At 44.7% G+C, this 26,168-nt stretch overlaps 1 protein-coding gene across 4 annotated transcripts in view; it reads right to left on the bottom strand.

The window, feature by feature from the left end:
- Positions 1-359: 359 nt before the first annotated feature.
- The window catches only part of abl2 (c-abl oncogene 2, non-receptor tyrosine kinase), a 32,814-nt gene continuing 7,005 nt past the window's right edge, over positions 360-26,168 (bottom strand). Inside the window, exons 1-11 of one of the 4 annotated variants that reach the window (XM_023954585.2) lie at positions 11,836-12,025; positions 11,533-11,661; positions 9,369-9,664; positions 9,017-9,289; positions 8,726-8,810; positions 8,459-8,636; positions 8,192-8,376; positions 7,955-8,107; positions 5,870-5,959; positions 5,420-5,599; positions 360-3,956 (exon numbers count right to left, since the gene is read on the bottom strand). In XM_023954585.2, coding sequence (XP_023810353.1) covers positions 2,194-3,956; positions 5,420-5,599; positions 5,870-5,959; positions 7,955-8,107; positions 8,192-8,376; positions 8,459-8,636; positions 8,726-8,810; positions 9,017-9,289; positions 9,369-9,664; positions 11,533-11,661; positions 11,836-11,947 — 3,444 coding nt within the window. In that variant the 5' untranslated portion in view covers positions 11,948-12,025 and the 3' untranslated portion in view covers positions 360-2,193. Of the gene's footprint in view, positions 3,957-5,419; positions 5,600-5,869; positions 5,960-7,954; positions 8,108-8,191; positions 8,377-8,458; positions 8,637-8,725; positions 8,811-9,016; positions 9,290-9,368; positions 9,665-11,532; positions 11,665-11,835; positions 12,026-26,168 lie in introns of those variants that run through there. The other 3 variants (XM_023954584.2, XM_023954582.2, XM_023954583.2) reach the window with 3 other exon arrangements.

The raw sequence follows: 26,168 nt of genomic DNA on the forward strand, positions 1-26,168 counted from the left end.
TTTAAAGGTAGTAGAATCTTTTGGGTTCATTTCTATGCAGAGCATCTCCGTTTCCTAAAGTTTGTCTTTGTCTATTGTTAAAAAAATAGCAGAAATGATGGCAAAACTCCTTAGATTATCTGTTTTATTGCAGAGGATAAATGCAAATTCTGATGGATTAATATTATAATCTAGTTGAAAAAGAGATTCAATCATATTTTTCATAGTAATAGTTTAGTTTTATCAAATATTATAGAAATATTATAGTTTTTTTCTTATTGCATCTTTACAATATTTAACAACAACTACATGTAATAATAAGCACATGTAAAAGTTTTCTTAGAAAATCTCTGAGTCACAAAAAGGAGCAAAGACTCAGACGCATTCATCAAAATCTTTATTATTTACAATAGGCTTAACACTGATAAGCACAACTTCACAGTAACATAAAGTGAGCTTTAAATAAAAAAAATCATATTTTTGTACAATAAAAAAGTTAACATCAGACATTTTATCCCTGTTTCATTCACTGTGGTGTGTCTGTGTTGATCTTACATTGCACTAATCCAACTGAAGAAGTGGCCTTTGGTATCATGTTGTGTACACACATTCTCCAGAACCCCCTTTCCTTTCAAAATAAAAGGGAGACATTGTAAAAACAAAATAAAAGCACGAGAAAGAACCCAGTAGCAGAAACGGGAGGAAGGAAAAAAAACAAAAACACGTGAACCATTGAGTTTTATGGCAAATATAACTTTTATATTTTCAATAAAACATTTTGAAGGGCTGTCCAAAGAGGGGGGGGGGGGGGGGGGGGGCTGCAGTTTTAGTGTCTTCTTGTCAAGCATCACTGATCAAACTACACCTCCGTATAGATGTTCATGTTATGGCTTCTTAAAGCAGCCTTTAAGGTACGCCGACATACAGGGATTCCTTGAAGTTACTGTCGATTTTCTACAAAAAGGCACCAAAATGACAAAAACACAAAAAGGAGAAATTATTTCATCACAAAATAATTCAACCCAATAACTTCCATCAAGTTTCATTGCTAGATGTGTGTTGGAGCTACAGTGTTGTCCGATTCTTCAGCATTTGTTATGGTTGATTGCGTCTCAGATCATATCCAGTGTACATAGGATGTGTGCTCGGGGGGCAAATAAGCAACCTGTGGGCAGTTAGTGTGACTGAGGAAAGAATATGGCACCTTAGAGAAGCAAAGACACGTTTGACCGGGTTCAGAACAGAAGACCAATACATTCAGAGCGCGTGTTCAGATCTGGGTGGACGTTTCTCTATGGCCACACACTTTGTGTGTACATGAAATAAATCACATATTTATAAACCTCTATATGTCTGTGCTTTGAAGAAAAAAAAAAAGAATAATTTAAAATTCAAGTTCATACATTCTAAAGACATTTGTTGAAACAAACAAACTCATGTGCTGGAGAAATACTGCAACCTGCTGTAGGTTTTAGTTCCACTGGTTTTGTTAAGTGGGAAAAATCTGAGGCACTGTAAACAGGAGAAGGCTGCAGGGCGTCCGGCCGGCGCTGTGAAGGGCACTTAGAGCTGAGCCGCCCCCCCATGTGGCTCCCCATAGCACCTCCTCCAACATTCAGTGTGCAGCAGCGTCCACTTGGTGGGAAGTTCTGGACTGTGGCGTTCCACACGTGACAGTTGGGAACGTCACGGAGGAGCAGAAGTGCCGTTTCAACGGTTCAGCGCTGTGGGGAACAGACGGTAAACACGGTTCCATGAGTCGACCCTTCTCACAACGGACCAAACTGTCATTTCAGCCATTTTTCTGACCATTTTGAACCCAAACGCCTCCATTAACGCGTCAAATTTTCTCATTTGATCACAACTGTCAGACTTAAAGAAGCACGGAGCCCAGAAGGTCAGGTTTGGGTTTGGAGGCCGTTTCCTCTGTAAGGCTGGTCATGGACGCCTTCACTTTGACCCTTGACATTCGCTTCAGGAGGCCGTTCTGACTGCCCGATGGAAACGGCGTGTTGGGTGAAACTCTTTCTGGATATTTACAGCTGTGAGATGCGATAGCGTCCACACTGGCATGTTATGAAAACCGCTTTTTGTAAACAAAAGAAGACATGTTGTAGTGATTTCCGTGAGGTACTTTCATGTTGTGCCCCTCATAAACAGCTCTGGCTGGAACCAGAACCGTGGTGACGGTCAGGATCAGTGACGTCACAGCGGCTACCTCTGGACCACGTCACTAATCTCTTTGATGCAGCTGTGCAGGTTGTCCAACACGGCGTTGGGTCCCGTGTGGCCCAGCCCCCCGCCCCCCGAGGACGACGCCCGCAGCTCCTGCAGGCTGAGCTCCAGCTTGCCCACAGCCTCCCGGAAGGCGAACTTGTTCCGGGTCAGAGGGATGCAGTCCACGTAACCCGAGCAGCAGTCCAGCAGCTGGTGGCCGGCGTCCAGAACCTGGCTGCTGGAGGGGCTCTCGCAGCTGGCGTGGAGGGCGCTGCTCAGCCCCTCGGCGCACACCAGCAGGGCCTCCCGGCTGACCCGCTCCAAAGGGACCCGCTCCGCCTGCTGCCGGGCTCGGCGCAGGGCCCCCTTGGAGCCCACGGACGCTGCTGTGTGCAAGGAAGCAGTGGTGGGGGCTCCGTTGGCCATTTTGGTGGGGGTTGTGTTGGCGCTGGCGGGGCACGAGGAGGAAAAGGAGGAGGAAGAAGCAGGAGGCACTTGAGGTGGTGGCACTGACGGTCTGCTGGCTCCTCCTGACGCTCGCCCCGACCTGTGACCTTTCAGCGTGTCTCCGTTCATCTCTGCGGGGGCTTGGTCCTCTCCGCTGCCGCTGGGGGCGGGCTGCAGGCTACGCAGAGTGGGAGGTGGAGGAGGAGCACATTTGGGTTTGACCAGCCGGGGCCGGTCTTTGTCTGCTTGGTTCTCCGACAGCAGTTTGAAGCGGTTCCCCTGAGAGTCCAGCCCCACCAGATGCACGTCGGCGGGGCTGTGCTTCAGGGTGGGGGAGATCAGGACGGGGACTTTGTGGTTGTGAGTGGGGGCAGACGACATGCTCCCCTTAGACGGGGAGGACCAGCTCTGCTGCCGGTCCAGCCCCGGGCTCTCCTCTCTGGTCCGGGACGTGCCGTCAGAGCCCGCCTCCCCTCCCACGCCCGGCGCCCTGCCGGCTGCCCCGCGGGGCAGCAGCTTGGCTTTGGGCCTCTCCCTGATCTGCGCGGTGCCCTCGTCCATCCTCTTCAGCAGGGTTTCGGACGGCCTGGCGGCCCCGTTCTCCGGCTGGGAGGTGGTGGAGGCAGTCCTCTCCAGGAGGGGCTTGGCGCTGTGGTTTCTGGGTAACGTCAGGGCCATGCGCTCCAGGTCTGGCAGTCCCGCTGACATGGAGGAGGTAGAATTGGACCGAGGAAAAGGCTTGGGTCCTGCGCCTAAACCGCCGCCCTCGTCGGAGGAGGCCGTCTTTCCGCTCCGCAGCCCCAGCGTCTTTTTGATGAGTCTCGGGGTGAAAAAGCCAGCCAGCCCCCCCCAGCTGCTCCCGCTGGTAAGCTGGGAACTGAAGCTTCCACTGGAGGGTTTCTGGCCGAACGCTGCACCACAGCAGCGGGGCTGCGTCTGGTTGGGCTCCCCGTGGGAGTGGGACGGAGAGGGAGAGAACCCCCCGACGCCGTCCGGCTGGGGCAGGGGAAGGGGAGCGCTGAAGTCCGCCGTGGGTTCGTACTTCTTGTGAGGCTGCGTCTCCTCCCGGAAGGAGCTGCTCCTCTTGGGGGGGGTCGGGAGGTTCTGTTGCTGCGAAGACTGCGAGGAGGAGGAGGATTTCTTCTTGATGAAGGAGCTGAAGAAGCCGGTCTTGCGGTCTCTGGTGAATGTGCCCATGTCTTGTACGTCCTCCAAGAGGCTGCTGGGAGATTTATCCCGCAGCTGCTGTTTCCTGGGGAGCGCCGGGGAGCCGCCGAACCGGCCGTCCCCCCCGAGGGATACGGGCGCCCAGCCTGGAGGGAGGGGGGACAAGAGAAAAGGATCACAAGCTGGATCACATCCATGTTTAATTCAAAGACTCTAGAAGTGTCTAAAAGTAAAAGAAACATTTAGGGCTCCGCCCCTTTTCCTGCATCAAAACAAAATTTAGATTTAAATTTTTTTTTCAAGCAATCAAAGCAAGAATAATGCACAAAACAATACAATCAGCAAATCAAAGATGGAGTAGAAGGAATGAGGCTGAATCTAAAGCTGCTTTTTAAAACTCATGAGCAACAAAAAAAAAAGCACTTCAGGAAAATAAATGGGAATTTTAAGACCCTGCAACCTATGAATAATGACGTATAGCAGTATGATTGATTATATACATCCAAGAGACTCTGGTCTTAGAGGGGAAACTCATTTTTAACGCCTACATTTATTTCCAGCTAGGAAAAAAAAGATCACCTGTTCTCAGGTAGATGCTGAATGACGGTAATTTTGGAGCCAAAGTGGTTTGATAAATAATTGCATGAAAGGGTTAAAACGCTTCTAAAGAAGGCCGGACGTCAAACCCTTTCTCCTAAACAGGAACATAAAGAAAACTGCCAAACGTTGGGTGATTACTTACAATCTTTGAATAAAACCAAAGATAGAAAGCTGTTCTATTAATAACCTATAAAAGGAGGATAAATATTTGTAGAAGTTGAGATAAAAGCTTTATTTCATCTCTATAGAACAAACATCTGGATGGCTTCCACCTGCTTTAGTACTTCTACCCATTTTTATTTGTGATCAAATTTGGACCAAAGCAGCAACGGAGTCAGATAAAAACAAAAATCTGAATAAATAAATACATACATTAAAAATAAATAAACAATCACAGGTGGAAAATTATGCAACCATGTATTTAAATGATGCAGAAATTAAAATTTATGACATTAAAAATAAAAAAAGAATATGACAGAAAAATGTATCACATCCAATACAGCAGTGAGTTCATGGAAGTGGCCTCTAAAACAACCTTTTATTAACTATGAAATGTGATTTAAGGTGCATTTAAGAAATTTAGTGAGCAGCAAATTGTTAAGAAAAAAGATTTTAAAAAGTTTAAAGCAAGAACATTTGGACAGAATTTGTGAAAGTTCTCAAATATTTAATCCATCATCACATATTTACACAGGTGGTTTATGCTTTTATTTTGAAGTGGTCTTGAATTAGCATAGCTTTACATAAAGCTGGCGCACTGAAAGTGTGATCAGGTTGCTGCATTGGCCGGTCATGGCGGTGAGGAAGTGCACGGGAAGTAGCAGGAAGTGCACGGGAAGTAGCAGGAAGTGCACGGATCAGTCGTTTGGGAAAATAACCGCTCTCCTTCTCAGGCGGCGAGCTTGGCGGCGCTGCAGGGTCTTCTGGGAATCGCTGTCCTCCGACGCACCTGAGGGATGAAGCGGTGCAGCCGACAGGGCGACAGTGAGGAGGGCGTGATAGGCCGTACCTGAGTGGCCGCCGGGGTCGGAGCGCGCGTCCAGCCCCCCCTCGATGTTCTCCTTGTTTTCCGTGTGCTTGAGGAGCGAGCGGGATTTGGAGGGCAGCAGGGGCGTGTCGTGACCGAAGGAGTGCACCGGGGCGCCGTGACTCTGCCGGGACTCCGTCTTACAAAGCTCCTCTGCTACCTCTGAAGACGCACAAAGGACACATTAACGTTACACAACGACTGTTGGTTTGGAGCGCTGAGGTTTCTCTTTTCTGATTGGATTTGCTTTGAAAAGACAAACGGCTTCTCTTGTGTCAGGAGCACAAAATACGCTTTTTTTTTTTTTTAACCAACCAGTGCTTTTACAGGAGCTGTGGAGTGAATAAACTCCTGCATCAAGATGCTTTGGCACTTTTATTAGGCTGGATTTTTAGCTAATCAATGCAAGAAGTCGTCTCCACGCTGTTCTACCTTCAGAAATGCTGGAGTCGTGGAACATCGTCTCAAAGGCTTGATGGATTTCTGCAAACGAAGGTCTTTCTAGAGGATTCCACTGCCAGCCTGGAGGAAAGATTAAAAGACCAAAAAAATGGGTTATGTGTGTCACAAAACAGATGTGCCTTCATTGAAATATTATGTTTTGGGTTGTTCTACACCAGAGGTCTGCAACCTTCATGACTTTAGGAGCCAGTCAGGTCATTTTGACCACAGAGTCTCACTTCAACCTTTAGAAAAATAAGACACTCCTTTATGAATAAAATAAATGAGAAAATAGCAGTTTTTTCCTGAACATGTTATAAGTTTTGACTTCCTTTCAAAATAAAAGACAGCTTGCGTCACATGGGATGATCTCAATGCAGCAGTGATAACAAGAGAACAAACCAACAAACGACAGTTTATTTTGCATATCAGCCATGAAATTGTAAACTTGCATTTCTTTGGATTTGTAAACTTTTTTCTGACGTACATGTAGATGAAGTACATGAAGTACATGAGGAACTGTCTACATGTTTTAGTACGACTGATAAACTATGAAGCTGCAACGTTGTCCGGATTGTTGCAGAAGTCAGGAGCATTGTGGAGAACAGACAAATGACAGACGATTGAACAGGAAGTGGTTGAGGGTGATCACTGGACAGGAAGTTCTCTGCACAGTTTAGTTAACTTTTCCTTCACTGCAGTCCTAAAATACCAACCGGTTGGCCGGTTTTACTTGCTACTAATTTTGGCATTAGGAATAAAATGTGACGTAGAGATCGATGTCTTTGCGGTTGGTGGATGTCAACCAAACAAAAGCCTTAGTCACATGCATCCATGCGGCGGGGTTGACCCACGCCGGTGTTTTTGGGTTGTGGGGGCGGTGGAGGGTCGCAGAGAGGAACGGCCGCATCTTTGAGGTTTCATGAAAATAAAAATGTAACATTGCGGTGCGCGCGGTAAACATGTGGAGAAGTGTTCGTAAGGCTAATGGAAGCACTTATGATGTACGGGTCATGCTACTGTACAGCGTAACACACTCGTTGAAGTAAGGTGCCAGTACTGGCTCCTCGCTAACCACGTGTGAATGCCGCACACACAGGTGTTGTGTTAATGCCTGTAGGATGACGACAAAAACGACACTCGTTTCTGAGAGCGCCAGCAGCTCTGATTAGGGCTGCACCACATGAGGAAAACTCGTGATATTAGTGATCAATATTGTGATGACGACATAACATGCGATACATGAACAAAACAACCAAAACAACCAAAACAACCAAAAACATCATTTCCATTTCACTGCAACCGTTTACTTTGATGCTATAAATCCTACAACCGTTGTTTTCCTGTTTCTCTCTTCATTCTAGTATCTTCTTACATTTTTTGCTGCTTAACTCTTCCTACAATTGTTCATCTATTCAAATGTTCAACTCTTTCCAGCTGTGACTTCTGCTCCTTCAAATCCTTGAACTTTTCCAGATGTTCTAGGATTTCTGCCTCCATTGAAACACATGGGGGATCCTTGGAGCAAAAGCTCGCTGGTTCGATACCCGGCTCTGGCATTTTTTACAAACATATCTTTTTTTGTTATTGTGCTGTTTTGACTTTATTTATGGTTAACTTTGATCATTTCTTTTTTGCTTATTATGACCCTTTAAGTTTCCTTTTCATTCAGCTATATAGCGTCACCAGCGGCATTTTCTTCTGGAATTTCAGCTCCATCTAGTTGACATAACGGTTAACATTCGTCTAGAAGGCAAACATCTAACATAAAGGGCTCCATCTGATTGGTCTATGATGTAAAGGAGTCCATGTGATTGGATTAATGGGTTTATTAGATTTGTTGAATATTCCAAGCTGCCATAAGATCGCTTTAGCACATTTAAGGTAACCATTTATTGCAATGTTCTTGTCTTTTGCGATATGCGTGTTGCACAGCTTGAAACCGCGATGACGATAAACTTGGGATTTCTTGTGCAGGCTTAGCTCTGACCATTTTCTACCGCCCATATCCCCCTGTAAGGACTGAGGCTATAGAGGACGGGGCTCAACAGTTTGGTGAACGGACTCCAGACTCACATGCCCTCATGAGTTCATACACTTTCGGCGGACATCCCTCTGGCTGCCCCATGCGATAACCTTTCTCCAGAAGGTCGTACACCTGCGACAAATCAATGCCTGGATATGGGGACATCCCGTAGGTGGCAATTTCCCACAGCAGCACTCCGAATGCTAAAAGAAAAACAACCAAATTATTCAACGAGGGAGTCAAACATTGCAAAGTAAAACAAAGACACGTGGATCTCTGTTTCTCACCCCAGACGTCTGACTTAATGGAGAAGGTGTTGTATGCCAGACTCTCTGGTGCTGTCCACTTGATGGGGAACTTGGCTCCGGCGTGGGCGGTGTAGGTGTCACCAGTCATCAACCGACTGAGACCAAAGTCTGCGACTTTCACAACATGATTTTCCCCCACCAGGCAGTTCCTCGCCGCAAGATCCCTGAGGTCAGGCACAGACAGGGAGGAAGAGAATGAAACATGGCAGACAAGACAGAAGAAGAGAAGAGAAGCTGACTCTCTACCTGTGTATGAAGTTCTTCTTCTCCAGGTACTCCATGGCAGAGGAGATCTGTGTGGCCATGTAGAGCAGCACCACGGCGTTCACCTCGGCTTTGTCACAATCCCTCAGGTAGTCCAGCAGGTTTCCATGAGGCATGTATTCGGTCACGATGTAGAACGGAGGCTCCAGAGTGCACACACCTGTGACAGCAGGTGACACACACAGCTAAAACCATTGCTGCAAAGCCACGCCGACGAGTTATCAAAGGCATCAAAAAACCTCCACTCACCGAGGAGCTGAACCAGATTTGGGTGTTTGACTTCTTTCATCACTGCCGCCTCTTTTAGAAACTCTTCAACTTCCATCGTGTCCTCCTGTCGTTGTGGAAACGGGAGTAAACAACAACAAATGCAAACATGTCATCACTCAGGTGATTTATCAGGCAGGAAAGCTGCAGGCAGACTTGTTACGTGTGATACCACCAAACACCTGTAGGTGGTGATCTACAACAAACACTGAGAGGCCTGAAACTGTGCCACACAAAGAAAGAAAAGGAGGGATTTAGGAACAGCGTCCCAACCTTTAGCGTTTTGACCGCCACAGTCAGGTTGTATTTCTTCCACACTCCAACGTACACCTCCCCATACTGGCCCCCTCCCAGCTTGTGCTTCATGGTGATGTCTGTGCGCTCCATCTCCCACTTATCGTGGATGGGTGACACGCCGTACACGGTGGGCTTGTTGCATTTGGGCGCAGGGTAGTGCAGCGTGGTGACCAGGCCGTCGGGCACGGTGGAGTGGTGGTGGACCAGCTCGGCTAAAGTAGCAAAGCGGCTTTCGGATGTCACATAAACCTGAGGGGGACAGAAGGCGAGACCGGGATTGAACCATCGGTGTCACACGCTTCTGTCATTCCAGATGACGGCGTCCTACCTTTCCATCGGTGGCGGTGTTGATCCGGTAGTGGTACACTCTGCCCTCGTAGCGCAGGGAGATGGACAGCTGCCCGGGACTGCTTTCACTTTCCCGAACTAAAAAACTGCCGTTGATCAGGGAGGACAACAGATACTCTGCAGCACTGCGGGAAACGGGCCCGTGGTACCAGCTATGCTTCTCCAGACTGTTGACGGGCGTGATGTAGTTGGAGGGAACCCAACCCTGGCCGTTTTTGGACCGGACTTCACTCCACTCTCCATTCTGGTTGTATCCCAGGACGCGCAGCTTTTCACCTGGACACATATGGAGAAACCGCACATCCCATAAATGACCAAGACCACTGAACGATGTGGAAGCAGACCCAACTTCAAGACTGAGTCCAATCCGTAATGATTCAATGAAGTTCATTGTGTCTATAAGTTCTATTAAGCAGTTAAATTATCTTTTATCAGACACTGGGTTTGTTTTGTGTAAAACCTACCGACATTTTTTTCCGCCGAAACATGTCGGTAGGTTTTACACAAAACAAACCCAGTGTCTGATAAAAAATAATTTAACTGCTTAATTGAGTCCAATCCGCCCGGCGTATTTTCTGTCGCAAAAAATAATCGGTTTCTTTGTCTGCAAATTGATTAAAAAATACTTGATGCAAGTCTTTAAAGTGAAAATCTAACTAATGGAAAATGCCTTCAGGCCAAAAGAAGCTTTTTAATAATTAAGAAATGAACTATTTTACAAGGGACAGAGAGGAAGATTGACACCCCCATATCAAGAGGATTGCACCATCTTCCTCCCTCGTTACCGAGCCGCTCCACCTCCACAAACAGAAACTCAATCAGAGCTGCGGTGGAAGCGACCGCCCCCCCCCGCCGGTGAAAGTAGATCAAATTCTTTGCAACAATGGCAGGGCGGGGCTAACGTGCAGCGACTTGGTCTGCTGGCGTCAGCGCGGGGGCGCTGAAGGAGTGGAGAGGCCGATGGGCGGCGAGGAGCCATCGCGTGGCCAACACTGAGCGGGAAGAACCTCCAGTTAGATGGAGATCAGGAGCAAAACAAAGACAGAACAGGAAATGTGAATTAAGTTTGTAAAAGTTCTGTTTTATACAAACAGTTTCAATCTCAATCCCAGCAGGAACATGTGGGTTGTTGTGACCTCACGAAAAAATATGACCAAGATCCACAACTGGTGCAACAAGTTCATCTGATCTGGTTAATCCAGGGTTTGTGAATCAGGACAGGGTAACACTAATAACAAAGTTTGTGTACATTTTTGGCAAAAACCAAAAAGAGCTGCACGTTTGCTTGTGATGAGGAGTGTAGCCTAAAAGCAGGAATGCTAAACAGCCTCCAGCAGCCCTGGGAGCCACTTTAAACAGACGATTCCCCTCCAGTCCAGCCTCTCCTCTGTGTCTGCAGGGAGGACGACGGCTTCACACTGAGCACCGGGGATGACGCTGGTCTGACATCAAGATGACGAGTCCAACAGATGGGCCAGCCCGGTCCTGGTCGTTTGCTTTTACAGCAAAGATTCATATGAAAACAGAATCTGACGCATGTTGGAGTGCAAAAAAATGGAACCTGCGATTGAGGCCATTCACGTGGTTTCTGTCTGTAAACTTAGATAAAGATGGATGGTTTTAGTAACACTGAATGAAAGTCGGTTCATTTGTTTGACTTACTGCTTCTCCGTTGGGTGGAGGAGCTCAAACTGATGACAGCTCATCAAGTTGGAGCAAAAACATTTGACAAAGTTGGAACTATTTTTGGTTTTTCAGTCGCACTTTGACTGCTGAAGGACAAAGTGGTGAACTACCATGCGGCTCGGCTTCCTTCTTGTTCAAAGAGGTGAGCATTATTGGCACACCACATTCCTCTGGAGTGACTACACTTTAATGCAAACACCTCCATGAGCTGCTGACATGCTAATCGTCAGGTCTTTCATAAGGATGCTTAGCAACCAAACTGTGTTTGTGGAGAAGGTGTGGCTGAGAACATCAGGACATCAAATACGACAATTTACTACTGAAAAAAGGTTGGCATAAATTGCAGAAAAGCTCCTGACGCAAATTGATCGTCGCTTAACGATGGCCTCAAGCTGGCGAGCATCCGACTCAGAAGAGCAACAGACTTCAGTGATGACGCAAATCTGCTGTTTTTTTACCTTTAGTGATGCTGAGGGTGTTGTCTCCACTAGCAACAAAGTCATAAAGTGCAACGAAGAGGTTGGGGTCGCTCTCAGCTGCCCCCAGGAGGTTCTCCTTAGAACTCCAGCGCACGGCCTCGGTCAGAGCTTCTGGGAAAGAGCAGAGTTTAAAGGTCAGTAAATGAGAACAGCAAAACATTCATCCAGGTCCAGAGCAAGCGGCTACAATCCATACAATACACGGCAGAAAAAGCCATCATCTGACCGACAGAGCAACCTCGATGTTCCCTTAAGTCTCTCCCTGACTTAAAGGCCGTCTACCTGTCCGTCCAGGATGAGCGGCCTGCCTCACGCCTGTACGCAGAGGAGGCCCGCTCAGAGCGGCCCACTCCTCTTCAAAGCTGCTACTTGGCTGCAGACACCTTAAAAGCATCACTTGACCCGATCCGATCTCAGCAAAAGAAGGTTTTTGTACTCAAAAGTCGTGCTGTGTTCTGCCTGGACCAGGTGAGATGTGAGGTGGGCGTGTTTCTCCAGTGTATTTAAGCTAAAAGGAAGGGAGGAGCAACAAAGCTGGAAGGAGAAGATCCACATTGGACAGAAGAAGCAACACCCCGCCCAGACTGAGTGATTAGTTAATGAGCAGCGAGCACGCCGTGCTTCTAACGGCAGCTGCTGCGTGTTCAAACAGCTGCTCATGTATGTAAAAGGAGACCTCTGATTAAAGAGAACATAGCAAGACAGACCAATCTACATGTATATTCCTTTGACAAAAGACAAGCTTTAAAACAAACTTCTATAATACTTTGTCTATTTATAACACGTATGAACCTGAGGCTCCGGAGCCACATGTGGCTCTTTTCCTCCTCCATAGTGGCTGTCTGGTTAAAGAAAAAGAAAGTTTTTAAAACTGAAAAGTAACTCTAAGGTACAAAGTATGTTAGCAGTGAAGTAATAAAAAAAAGTTAGGTAAACCAACTCAAAACTTTAATAAATCCATTCACTAATAGTTGGAGAGGAGGCTCAGCAAAGCTCCTGACTACAATACCCATAATGCTCCAACAATCCAACAAGCTTCGGCTTTTAAGTTTAACAAACATTTTTATTTTTTTATTTTATTTTTTTACTACTTGTCCTGTCCAACAGCTAGGCAGGCAGATGAGAGCTGAGGGCCTCTTGTGTTGGACGTATTTTACTTTAACAAGAGGGGTTATTAATCTTCAGACAAACCAAAGGTATGTCTGAATAAACCCCTTTTGGAATCGAGGCCAAACTTTATTAATTTCAACCATGATTGAAAATCTTTGGTGTTGGACCGGACGGAAAAGGAAAGAGGGGAAGAAGAGAGGGATGTTAGAGAAAGGGGGGGTAGGGGGTGATAGTGAGAGGGGGGGGGTAAGACCATGAAGCAGCATAGAGCAGACAAGTTTACTGGTTGTTTATCATTACGGTACGGTTCAAATGTAGTACAAAAAGGGCGGGGCCTGTTCGCACACACTCAAATATTATCAACACACCTGCTAGCTGCAAAAATGTCCACATGTCAACATGCACACAAAACAGATAGTGTTCACACACGCATACCTATGCCTTTAAACCAACTAGTGTGGAATCTTTCATTCATTCAATCATGCAAACTATCCACATGGTGGAATGTGAAAAGAAGGAGGAGGAGCGCCCAGCCACCCCCACACCCAGACCCCCGCCGCAGCAGCAGCGGCAGCCGGAATTCCCCCCACGCCACACGGGAACAGGCAGGGAACAACCGCCCCCCGGGCGACCAAGACCGCCACCCAGGCCAGGGCCAGCAGGACCGCCGCGAGGCCCCCAGAGCCAGAGAGCAGGGAGGCACGGAGGGAAAGAGAGCGCCGCCCCAGCCCAGCCAGGAAAGCAGCCCCCCCCCCGCCGCGCCGGAAGAGCCCAACGCAGGGCCCCACCGGAGAAGGACGCCCACAGCCCCAGACGAGCACCCCACCACCACCCAGGAGTTCCGGGTCTCCCCCGCCCCGACCCCAGGTACGAGCCAGGACCCCCCAAGGGAGACCCGCTCCGCACTCCAGGCAGCCACCCACCCGGACCATGGTTGGTCCAGGGAGGAGCAAGGCAGGGGCCCGCCGCCCCCGCCCAGGAGGGGGGAACCCCGGGGAAAAAAGGGTGGCCCACAAGGGGTGTTATAAATATGGCTTGACCAGGCTCGGCCACTGTTGGAAGTTTGGCGGGGCCCAACGCTCAGGGGCAAGGACCAGGACCCACCCCCCAAGGACACGAACACCCCCGGCTCAGGTGTAATATGAACCCCCCCACCGTGCGGAGAGAGCACCGCCGGGCCCAGGAAGCCGGCACCCAGGGGACACGGCCGCCATCGCCAAGGGGCCCGCACCCCCCACCAGGGAAGGGGTAGGGGACAGATGGACCCAGGTCCCACCTTCCTTGCAAAATGTGTGTGCGTGTATGTGTGTTTGAGAGGGTGTGTGTGTGCATGCGTGTGTGTTTTGGTTGGAATGTATATATTGAAGGGGGAGGGGTGTGTGTACTAAGGGGGGTGCAGTTAAAATTGGTGAGTAGGGCACTAAGGGGACATCTCCTGATTACTCACAGTGATGTCCCCTCCCCCTCCCCACCAAGGGGCCCTAAATGTCTAAGGTGCGGTTAAAATTGGCAGGTAGGGTGCTAAGAGGACATCTGCTGCTTGCTGGCAGTGATGTCCAAGCACCCCCCCTACCAAGGGCCCTACATGTCTATGGTGCAAATAAAACCGAAAGAGGGGGGGCCCACTCCATACGGCAAACATAGGAGGGGGGCCACTGCCAAGTTGTCCCCCCCCCCCCCCCCCCCCAAGGTGCATTGCAGGCTAGACCCCCCACCCCCTCACCCTAATATGAGGTTATGAGGAAGGGGGTAAGTTTAACAAACATTTTGACAGATTTTGTGTACCGTTTACCAAAAAATAAAAAATTGTGGTCAGTAAGCACATCCAGGATTTATACTTAAGGCGCACTGGATTTTAAGGTGGATTTTCTGTCATTTTTGCACAAATTAGTTACAAGTTGTTAAAAAGCAACAACAACAAAAAAACATTCTGTATGCAAATTATAAACATGAAATGCAGACATGTCTGTATTTTAAAATAAGAGCAGGTTGGAACCACACTTGATGACTGAATGTCCTTCCTGACTTTCTATGCTTACAAATTTTTTAAATAGAAACTATTTGTTTATTTTAGGCAAAAAATATTAAATATGCCAATATATTAAACCTATTTAGGACATTTTTTCACAAATTGATTTGAAAACAGAGGAAATGATGTTATGGTCTTGACATCATGACTACTGCTGATCATTACTAGACATATTTGCTTTTGTACACTCAATACACACATAATGTTGTGTGAAAAAACACCCTATTTGGAAGCTTGTGTAGTTTCACACATATTTGGATACATGTTAGGGCTGCACAATATTCGGAAAACTTGCAATATTAGTGATCAATATTGTTATGATGATATAGCTTGCGATACATGAACAAATAGCAAAACAACCAGAAACATCATTTCCATTTCAATGCAACTGTTTCATTTCAATGAGAGTCAACATAACTTAAGTTATCGTCCAAATGAAACTAGTCTACATAAGAGGCGAGCAAGCAACATAAAAGAGCTCCAATCTGATTGGTCAACAACGTGAAGGAGTCCACCTGATTGGTCAAGTGCAAAAATGGATTTATTTGATTTGTTAAATACTTTGGGCTGCCATAAGATTGTTTTGGCACATTTAAGGTAACCATTTGTTGTAATTTCTTCACATGACTGTAACTCAGTGTTTCCCACCCCTTTTGTCTATCCAGCCTCACCTGCCTTTGATGACCGTCATGGTCAGGCCTCTGCAGAGCCTGATGATGAGCTGAACCCGGAGTCCACAAACATGCAAAACATGAAAAACATGCAGGACACGTTTGTGTGCCCCGAGGACCGGGGTTGGGAAACACTGCTGAATCCATTCCATAAAATGATCGACAAACAGAGTTTGAGTCATTTTACTTAACTATTGTTATAGTTGCCATCATCTGGTTCTTGGCGTCTATCTAAAGTTATTCACACTTCATCAGTCCAGGGGCAGATTATTTGGAGTTCTGCTTGGTCAGCATTAGAGTTTGGTTAAATGACAACCATTTACTCCTGAACCCTAAGAAGACAGAGACAATGATGTTTGCTCCTGATGACAAAATTCCCTCCATCACAGACAGCTTGGTTCACTGAGCTCTTCTGTCCAGCCCAGTCTCAGGAATCTTGGTGTCTGGTTGGACAAAGCTGTGTCTCTAGACTCTCACTCAAAGCTCTTGGTCAAAAACTGTTTTTATCACCTGAGGAACGTGGCTAAACTGAATACAATGTTAGTCAGATCTGACCTTGAGCTGATCATCCAGGCTTTTAGCTCCTCTCGTTTAGATTATTGTAATTCTCTTGTTTTAACACAAAGTCTCTTAAATGTCTCCAACTGGTCCAGAACTCTGCTGCAATGGAACCATTAAGCGCACTCATGCCCCCCCTCTGCTTATATCTCTACATTGGCTTCCTGTCAAATTTAGAATAGATTTTTTAAGATTTTCATTTTCGTTTTTAGAGCCCTGCACGGACAAACCCGACCTATATTTCTGACCTTTGAACTCCTACACTCCTGCACGTTCCTTGAGGTCCACTGATAAAAATCTTTTATGTTCCAAAAACTCGTTTTAAAACTAAGGGAGATGTCGCCTTTCAGGCAGTCGCTCCCCGACTATGGAAACCCCCCCGTCTCTGCGCCAGGTTGACTCAGTCGAGTGTTTTAAAGCTCAAGTTAAGACGTTTTTATTTAGGAGAGCTTTTAGCTGACTTTGACTTGTCTTCACTTCTGCGTTTGTTTGTTTACCTATATGCCTGTGTGTGTCTATTTGGGTCTCACCACTGATTTTATATAGTTTTAATATTGTGAAGCACTTTGTTAGTCGCTCTCTGAGAAAGGTGCTATATAAATAAAGATTTACTTTCTTACTTACTGTTCTGGATCCTGTGGGAGACTCATGTCGTACTTCGCATACCAGCAGGTTTTTCAAGCTCTGATCAGCACAAATGACTCAGGGAAACCAGAAATGTCTGCCATGTCCCCATGCCGACACACACGCCATTTGCTCACCTTTGTTCTGAAACAGCATACGCTGCAACTCGGCACAGGACGCCAGCTGGCTCAGCCACAACTCCCAGTACATCTTCTGCTCGGCTGGCTACTGTTTGCAGTATGTCCACAACGTTTCCTAGTGTCCACTGCCGTTACTCCAGACCGCCGCTCTAACCCAACCGGTGTCTACTCGAACAGGGAAGGCTCAAAAGCAAACTGTAGCCTGAGCAAACTGATTCTGTTCACCATCTTCATCATGGCCAAATCCAAAAGGACAAAGTAAACCAAATCTCACAAAAAGAAAAGTACAGATATCTTTGACTTAACTCTCCCAGTTTTCTGGCATTACAGCAGAAACCAACAGTCCTCCATGAGACCTTCCAAAGTCCAGGAGAAGAACTCAGACACCTTCAACCGAGGAGGTTTGATAGCAAAAACTGGCTGTAGAAAGGAAGAAAACTATGTGGAAGGGGGTATGGACCCCCAGAGGTAGCGGGGTGTTGTGAATGGTTCAGAGAAACCTAAGCCTAACGGGGCGTCTGTGCACGAGCACGCGGGCTGAACCGGAGCTGCTGCCAACGACAGATGGTTGTTTTTTTCCCCTTCAGGGCGGAGGTCTTAGTGCTCCGTCAGAATTTATGAGACCATGAGTGAGAGGACATTTCTACATCGCCGCCACAGCAGGCGGACCAGCATCACAGAAATCTGCCACCAACTTTAAAGCCATAGATTTGGTTAAAACCTTCAACTCAAAAACAGACGTTAGTTTCTCACTTTAAGTTCTTAGAAAAACACAATAGTGCTTTCTATCTGTCATTGTTACCATTACAGATTAATTATCGTGCTTTGCATTCATAAGAAAACATAAAATAGTGTTTTTGTCCAAAATTAATATTTTTGTGTTTTGCAAAATATAAGTAACTTTATGAGTACATATAAATAACTTTGAAAGTAAAAGACACATTTTAATGAAAACTAGTCAAAGACTGCTTTTTTTAAATAACTTATAACCTAAATCTTTCTGGTGGGATGTTATCCTTTTTCCAACTTACAACTGCTGTTCATCTGAATATAAACATGACTTTATTGCTCTAGATCTCCAATTGACAAAAAAACTTGAATAAAAAGTTTAACTTGTCCTGTCCAACAGCTGAGCATACAGAGCTGAAGGCCTGTTGTGTCGGACAGATTTTACTGTTTCCAACATGGGTTATGACTCTGGATTCACAAGGTGTATATTTGAATAAACCCCTTTTGTAATTCAGGAAAGAATTATAAAGGGGGTAAAATCGGGTTTGACACCATGGGTGCAACGCATTTTTGTAAAATTTCGACATTTTGCCTTAGCGACCAACGTAAGTATTACATGATTTTGAGACTAAAAAAATATGCATCTGGACAGCTACTAAATATTTTGTTCAGCATAATGGTATAATTTAACAATTAAACCAGTAAACAGAGCAGACAGAAGATCAAACTTTTTACCGTGATTGAAGTTTTTGGAAGGGTGGTAGATTAAACTGTATCAGTGTAAAGTCAACAGCATAGAAAAAAAAACGTGTATTGTCATCAACTAAAAATACATTAATGCTGAGTCACTCCTTCTTGTTTAAAATTTGCATAATTTAATTTTCTTCAAAGCCAAAGAGCAACCATGGACGGGTAAAAGAGTCGCGAGTCTCATGTTAGAGACACCAGGTTTAAAGACCAGCTAAGGAAAATGGTGGTTTTGGTGTTTCTAACATGTTCTCTTGGCAGAAAATCAAAATTATATTTCTGAGTATTTATATTCAAATTTTGAAGCAGGAGCTGATGAAAAATAGCCATTTTAAAAACATCATATTTCTTTTCTTAGAAAAATACACTGAGCTTCCTGCTCTGCTCCATTCTGATGCTCCACTTGCAGACAAATTGATCCATGAACGCCTTCGTTCTCCTCGTCCGCGCTGGCATCTGGCTAAAAGCTGCACGGATGGCTAGCTTTGATTCTGCTCGCCATTTTGTTGCAACCGCTAATGTTAGCTTGGAGTTGTGAGGCATGATGGGAAATGAGTGCAGGGTTAAATTGAAAGACGAGTTTGGCTTTGGATGAAGTTCTGGGATCAAACCGAGCAGTCAGATGTGACAGCTAAGGTCCGGGTAGTGGGCTCCATACAGCCACAGCCAATCCTCACAGAGAGGGAGTCACCAATGTGAGAGTGTAAATGTGTGCGATTGCACTTGACTGCAGGCAGTCCACGCCAACTGTTGGAGCTGCTCCTCTTACAGTTACATATCACAGCTCTCCTTCGAGGAATGTTTTAATGACTAAGAAATATTCCAGCGCCCAGACCAGACAAAGGGGTCAGTTTAGAGAATCTAAATCACAGATATGACTTATTATTACAGCTAAACCAAACACTACAAGTCTTCAACTGGTTTAACATCTTGATCCATGAAATCTGGTTTAAGCCTTACTAGAACCAGGTAGAACAGAAACAAGTCGCCCCATGAGGTCCAAACCAAATGTGCTAAAATATGTGAGTGAAGCAGCAGTTGGTCTGCGTCCGTCGTGTGCCGGCCCAGCTGCCTGAACGTGCGTGCGTGCTGGATGCTGTGGCACGCGTGCATTTTGAAGAAAGTCTTGCTTTGTGTTGAGTAAAGGGGGGGGTCAGAATGAGCATGCCAAGCTTGCACCCCAGGACAGCTGCAACAGAGGTGACCCAACAGCCAAAGCCCACGTAACATGTAGAAACACATGTCCATGCTGCATACACACAAATCAGTGGTGACACCATTACCCTGGTCGTCCCGGCAGCTGTTTAAGTGTTTGTGCTTCCAAACGTGCGTGGAGCAGATACTTCGCCCCCCCCACTGCCATGTCTCAGATTATTGAACGCCACGGTGATCAGAAACACCCCAATAAAAGACGACCCTGGTTCTACTCCCAGGTCTGAGGTGAACGTATGTTTAGGTGCTACTGGTGAATAAAACTTTGCACACAGTCAAGAAATAACTTTACACGTAGCGATTGTGGCGCAGAGAGAAGCGGCTGCAGGAAGCGCGAACAAAACTCTGAGACAATACTGAGGAAGAGCCTCACATGCGCAAGTGATTATGTAAGTCTATATGACCAGACAGATCCTATGACTTACTCATGAAGTGGGAATGTAGTAAAAGAAAACACACAAAAAAAACACACAGGGAGTGTTTGCAGACATGACTACAACAAAAAAGAAGACTTTAAATGGAGCATACTCTAAATAGTGTTATAAAAAATCATTTTCCACCAAAGCACCCTAATATAAATCACTAGGAATTATTGATTTGCCATCACAGTCTGAATAATGTAAACTCTATAATAATATATAGAGTTTTGAATGTTACAATGAAAACAGACAAATAAAAAGGCGTCTCATACTTTATATAACTGCTAGAATGTTTTTTAAATGTCCCTCCCACTCCTGCGTTTGTTACACATGCATGCACTTGTCTTGTGTGTGACATTTCCTGACTAAATCAATAGCAGATTTGCACATCCCAAACCTGAGCAAATAGTAAGTCAGGCACATACAGGCTGCAGCTTGCAGCGTCTTTTCAGGACTACAGCCAGCCGGCCTCCTACGTAGACACCCTCCAATTAGGGAGTGGGCCAGCACTAGCCAGAGCAGTGGATTATTCATGGGTGGAAAGGAATGGGGCCCTAGCCCATGATTCACCCTGCTTTGCCACTCTTGAGACCCATTATAGGTCAATAATGGGATTTAAGTGCTTCCCTTCGGCTCTGCAGGCGGCAAAGCCACAGGCTGCCTCATGTACCAGCTGAGATGGCAAAGTGGTGGTGGTGGGGGGGGGGGGGGTAAAGAAATTAAAATGACCCATAGTTTCCTTCCAACTGTTCAAATGCACAGTAATTTGTCAGAACACATTTAAAACCTGTAAAGTAAATTCACAAAACCCAGCTACGAGTAACAAAGATATGCCAATGAGTAGAAAGACAGTTATAGAACATTGACCTGCATCACATAATAAACATATATCATTAATGAATTGATTTTGAATTCTAAAGATTCTAAATTAAGTATTGATTGTCTTAAGTCTCCTACCAGAAACTAAAAGCAGAACTACACTTATCATTAAAAACATTCATGTTTTTCAACATCACATGAGGTTTAGTTTGGTCTGAACTGCAGAATGTCATGTACCAGCAGGTGAACGTCAAAAAATGATCAAATAGGAAAAACAAGCAAGACAACAGGCAAAAAAACAACAAAACTAAGACCTTCTGATACAACAGGAAGCATCCGGACGGACAAGTCCAAGCTGACAACAGCCGGAGGTAATAAGAAGATCAGCCACAGGTGAGGTCACTAACAGAGACCAGGTGTGAACAATGAACGCACAGGAAACAGGAAGTCCAACAGCACATCAGTTAGTGCAGAAATAAAACGACCCCACAAAGCGCAAACACAGAAAGTAACACATCTCGACAACAAATGCAGAGACGAACAAAACAAGAACAGCATTTCAAAGTAAGTACTAGACGGGGATGGATTTCACTGTAACCGTGCTAAATTGATTTGATTCACACAAGTTTGTAATTTACGTTTCAACATGATTCTATTAAAAATCGGTTACATTTTGATTCAAAAATATATTTTAAGTATGGAAAAACTCTTAACAGCATAACTTAACAGCATAACTTTCATTACTATAAATACAAACTTTTACATTAAAAACTAACAGAAAATGTCATTCCCCCCCCCCCCAAAACAAATTACTTAAAAATAAAATAAAATTCATCATAAAATTGATGAATTTATATTACATTTTTGAAATGAAAATCAATATTTTGATGAAACAATTTATTTCTGATCAGCAGTGGTTCAAACTAATAAATGAAAGAGTTATGCTGCGTTTCAGCGTAGGCGAAATACCAACACTACCTAAAAAGTATTGGCTTATTGCATAATCAGCAGTACTGGGTATTATTTCTGAGTATCCAACACTGATATATTGAATATCTTTTTCTCAATAGAGTTTCTATGAAATATATTTACGTCACAACATTTTGCTTGTAATATTTATTAGAAATTATCTCATTTGACAGCCTTTTCTCCCAAACCAAAAAAACAATCACGAAGGGAAGTTAACATTTTTAACACATCATATCATTGCAGACAGTTTAAATAAAGTATATAGTTTGATATCAATCCTGCTGTATTTACTGACAAAATTATTTTTCTGGGTTTGACCACCAATTGAAAATGACTTTTTGGAATTGACGCTCAATCGTTGGGTCAATTCTCAGCATAAAAGATTTGTTTTTTTGATCGTGAAAGTTGGTATGAAAGAAAGTAGTTCGACCATATATTTCATATATGTGTGCGTGAAGTGAACACACCCTCCCAACAGAACTATCATCGGAGTCTCACAAGATTTATCTAAAAGAGTCGAGCCCAGAGGCTCCAGGACGACTACCGAGCTGATGGACAATGATACTACGAAAATGGGAGTCACTGAGCTCTTAGCAAGAGCAGCACCACTTTGCAACACTACTATCAAGGACAAACAAACGCAGATAATCTGTGAATGTGTGCAGAGAAAAAATAAATATAGCAGAGACTTCAGCCTGAATGCCAAAGGATAAGCAGCAGTGTTAATGCTGGAAGCAGAGATAAATGGGTGTTTCTTCTTCAAGCCAAGGCTTTGGCCTATACCTGCAGGGCAGTGCTGAGGAAGAACCATGAAACTGAGAGAACTACATGGGACTGAAAACCCTTCTCTGGCGAGGGATTGCTGCACCATCTGCACAAACAATCACAAACCATTCTGATTGATTCTTAACCCTTTAATTACCAAAGCAACCGACTGAGGCGAAGCGGTTGTAGAAAGAACTGATTAAAGCTGACTGAGAGCAAAAGGCAGAAGCTTAAGGCAGAAATGGGGAGATGAGATGCAAAGACATGTAAAGAAAAAGAAAAAAGCTTAATGCCTTAAAGTGGTTGAAATAAAATCTAAAACTTTGGTGAATTGAATTACCGTGAAGTAAATTTGCACTTTACTCTGGAGGGTTTTCCGTTCAGCTGTAAATGACTGAACACGCTTAGAAGGTTGTAGTAGAGAGCATAAGACGATGATGGAGACAGAATCCAATGCATAATTGAACATGAGCATGACAGAGCCATGGGGCATGTCGCTCTGACACGCAGGCTAAGCTTGATTCTAAACTCTTTCGTTCCAATTCAAACATTTACTGTCGGCTCTGAGGAAATCAGCCAGACTGATCAACTCTTCCTTCATTTTAGCAAGTCGTATGGAAAATAGGTGTGGTCATGGCTCCTCCTAGTGGTTGATTCAAACCACTCAAACTCATAGGTCTTTTTTTGTTTTATCCAGAACATTTCATTTAAAAAGCTTGTACCATTTAAAGTGTGAATTTTCTTTCCTCTGACACCACACTAGTGGCTTAACTCTCATAGCGGTTGTTAAGGTTTAAGCCCATCGAGTCAACGGAAAAGTGGATTTGTCTCTAATCGAATTTCACCCATGATGCAAATCAGCTTTAGTCCCTGATTCCTGGATGCAGGACTCCCTCTACCCCTCTGGGCAGCTTCAGCCGCCTTGGGCTCGAGTTAATGCCCCCTCTGCTGGGGCAGCCAAAAAATAAAAATAAAAATAAAACTCTGCTCATCTGCCCCCATTTCTCTAATCTGTTTTGATTAAAAATAGATGTATAGCTTGCTGCAATATTAGGTTTTATCAAAACAACCCTCAGAAGTACTGCTACTCTTTATTACATTATCACTACATCAATTTAGGTCATTCCAGTTTTTAATTTTGAGATATAAATTGGATTAAAGATCTTGCAATTTATAAAGCTTGAATAAATAATGAGTCAACTAGAGTAGCATTCTAATATGCTATTTTAAAGTCCACATTTGGAAGAGGCTACAAAATAGGTGTATTATTTTACGATGAATAAAACATTAAAATCTAAACGGCTAATGGATGTTTTCCTTGGAGTGTTTTTTTAGCCAGCTTCCTTAGAAAGAGCTTAGATCCTTTCTAGTCTCAGGGCTTCATGCCTGTGCTTGTTAGCTCTGTTTTTACATTTTTTCTACAGGCGAGTGCTATCTTTTTTCCACACAGCATTCGTACCGTTTCCAAACAAGTACACCCCCCCCCCCCCCCCCCTTTAGCACAGAACAAACCAATGTGATTTAGCGGTGCATCAGTGTGTGCTTCCAAACAGCAAACTCAGTTAAAAAACAACAGTGTTGTGTTGCTTTTGTGACACAATTGGGCTCTTCTCACTTCACATACACACACCGTTTTGAATGAGCAACTACTTAAAGTATAGATCCCAAACTGTACTGTACTCTGTATACCAGAGCTAAGAAACTGAGCATTAATGTGATACAGGAACACATGTATCCATTATAGAAGTGCATCAGGAAAACAGCTCCATGATTGAACACTATGGAAGACAGAAAAACTGTTTTGATTCAAACCAATTAAAGACCCACTCCGATCATCTTTTGATCTATTTTAAAACTGTGGTCTTTTAACTAGAACTTTGCTGTTTGCCGGTTAAACCTTTTAAAAAAAACCTGTTGTTTTCTAGGACATAGTTTCTGCATAGCAGTGGCAGTTTGTTAGAAATTCACCTCCGGGTCCCACCCACCTTGTGGGTGGGACTAACCCTAACCCTGCCCCCATTGCCCTAACCCTGCTGAGAATCTCTCCCACTAGCTTACAACCCCTAACATCCCCAACCTAACATTAGCTGTGCAACAAAAAATGGCGAGCAATATTGGAGCCATCCAGCAGTACAGTTATGAACCATCAGTCATTGAACCCATCCAGCCGTGCAGTTTAGAGGCAGATGCCAACGCAGACGTACAAAGACGTACGCGGATCCAGTCATCAACCAATGGATGTGTGGAAGCTTGTGGCCCGCCCATAGTATTTGTGACGTCACACAATTACAATATTTTTCAAACGACATTTTGTCTGTCAGCTCCTGATTCACAACAACCTGAATAAAGACATAATCAGAAATACAATTTTAATCTGAATTTTCCTAATACATGTCCTCCATCATCAGACAAATGCCACAGGAACATGTTAATAACACCAAAAGCACCAATCATAATGTTATGCCCAAAAGAAAAGGCAATACGGACCGACACATGTTGTGTCTTCATATATGAACCCTATTGTCTGCTCGGTGAACACCCAGCAGGCCCTCAGCTCTTTGGGAAGCTTTGAACTACATCCACAGATTTTTCAACAAGGCCCTGCATCTGATTTGAGATAGGATTTGAAATCTGCGGGAAATGTTGACTGGAAAAAGGAACAACAGTCCAGTTATTTTAAGATCAAAAATAAAAACTAAGTATGGACAGACTTCTAAAAAACAACACAAAAACAAGTCTAGTCTGAACCAAACTCAGGAAATCTGACTTTGAAATGTCAACCAAATGGAGGGGGATCCACTGGATCAGCCTGAGTGATACAGCAACACAGAAGCATTTACTCGGCAGAAAGCTGTGCATTACTTGCAGATTGGATGGAATTAGAGTGGGGAAAAAAAGTATGTAGTCAGTCACCAATTGTGAAAATCCTCCCACTTTAAAAGATAAGAGAGGCCTGTAATTTTCATTATAGATAAACCTCCACTATGTGAGACAGAATGAGAAAAAAAATCTAGAAAAACGCATTGTCTGAATTTTAAATATTTTTTTCTAAATTATGGTGGAAAATAAATATTTGGTCAATACCAAAGTTCAACTCTTTCTATACAATGTTCTATAACTTTTGTTGGCAACAACAGCAGTCAAACATTTTCTGTACATCTTCACAAACGGTTGCTGGTATTTTGGCCCATTCCTACATGCAGATCTCCTCTAGAGCAGTGATGTTTTGGGTATGTTGCTGGGCAACACAGACTTTCTACTACATCCAGAGATTTTCTATGGAGTTGAGATCTGAAGACTGGCTAGGCCAGTCCAGGACCTTGAAATGCTCTTACAAAGCCACTCCTTGGTTACCCGGGCAACAGTGTGTTTGGGATCATTGTCACGCTGAAAGACCCACCCACGTTTCATCTTCACGGTCCTTGCTGATGGAAGGAGGTTTTCATTCAAAATCTGATGATACATGTTCCCAATCATTCTTTCCTTTACACGGATCAGTCGTCCTGGTCCCTTTGCTGAAAAACAGCTCCAAAGCATTATACTTCCACCCCCATGCTTTACAGTAGGTTCTGACCATAGGACATTCTCCCAATCCTCTTCTGGATCCTCCAAATGCTCTCTAGCAGACTGCAGATGAGCCTGCACGTGTACTGGCTTTAGCAGGGGGACACGTCTGGCCCTGCAGGGTTTGAGTCCCTGGTGGTATAGTGTGTTACTGATGGTGGGCTTTGTTACTTTGGTCCCGGCTCTCTGCAGGTCATTCACTAGGTCCCCCATGGGATTCTGGGATCTTTGCTCACCGTTCTTGTGATCATTATGACCC

This window comes from Oryzias latipes, chromosome 4, assembly GCF_053564925.1.
Source record: "Oryzias latipes strain Hd-rR chromosome 4, Olatipes_Hd-rR_3.1".
NCBI lineage: Eukaryota > Metazoa > Chordata > Actinopteri > Beloniformes > Adrianichthyidae > Oryzias > Oryzias latipes.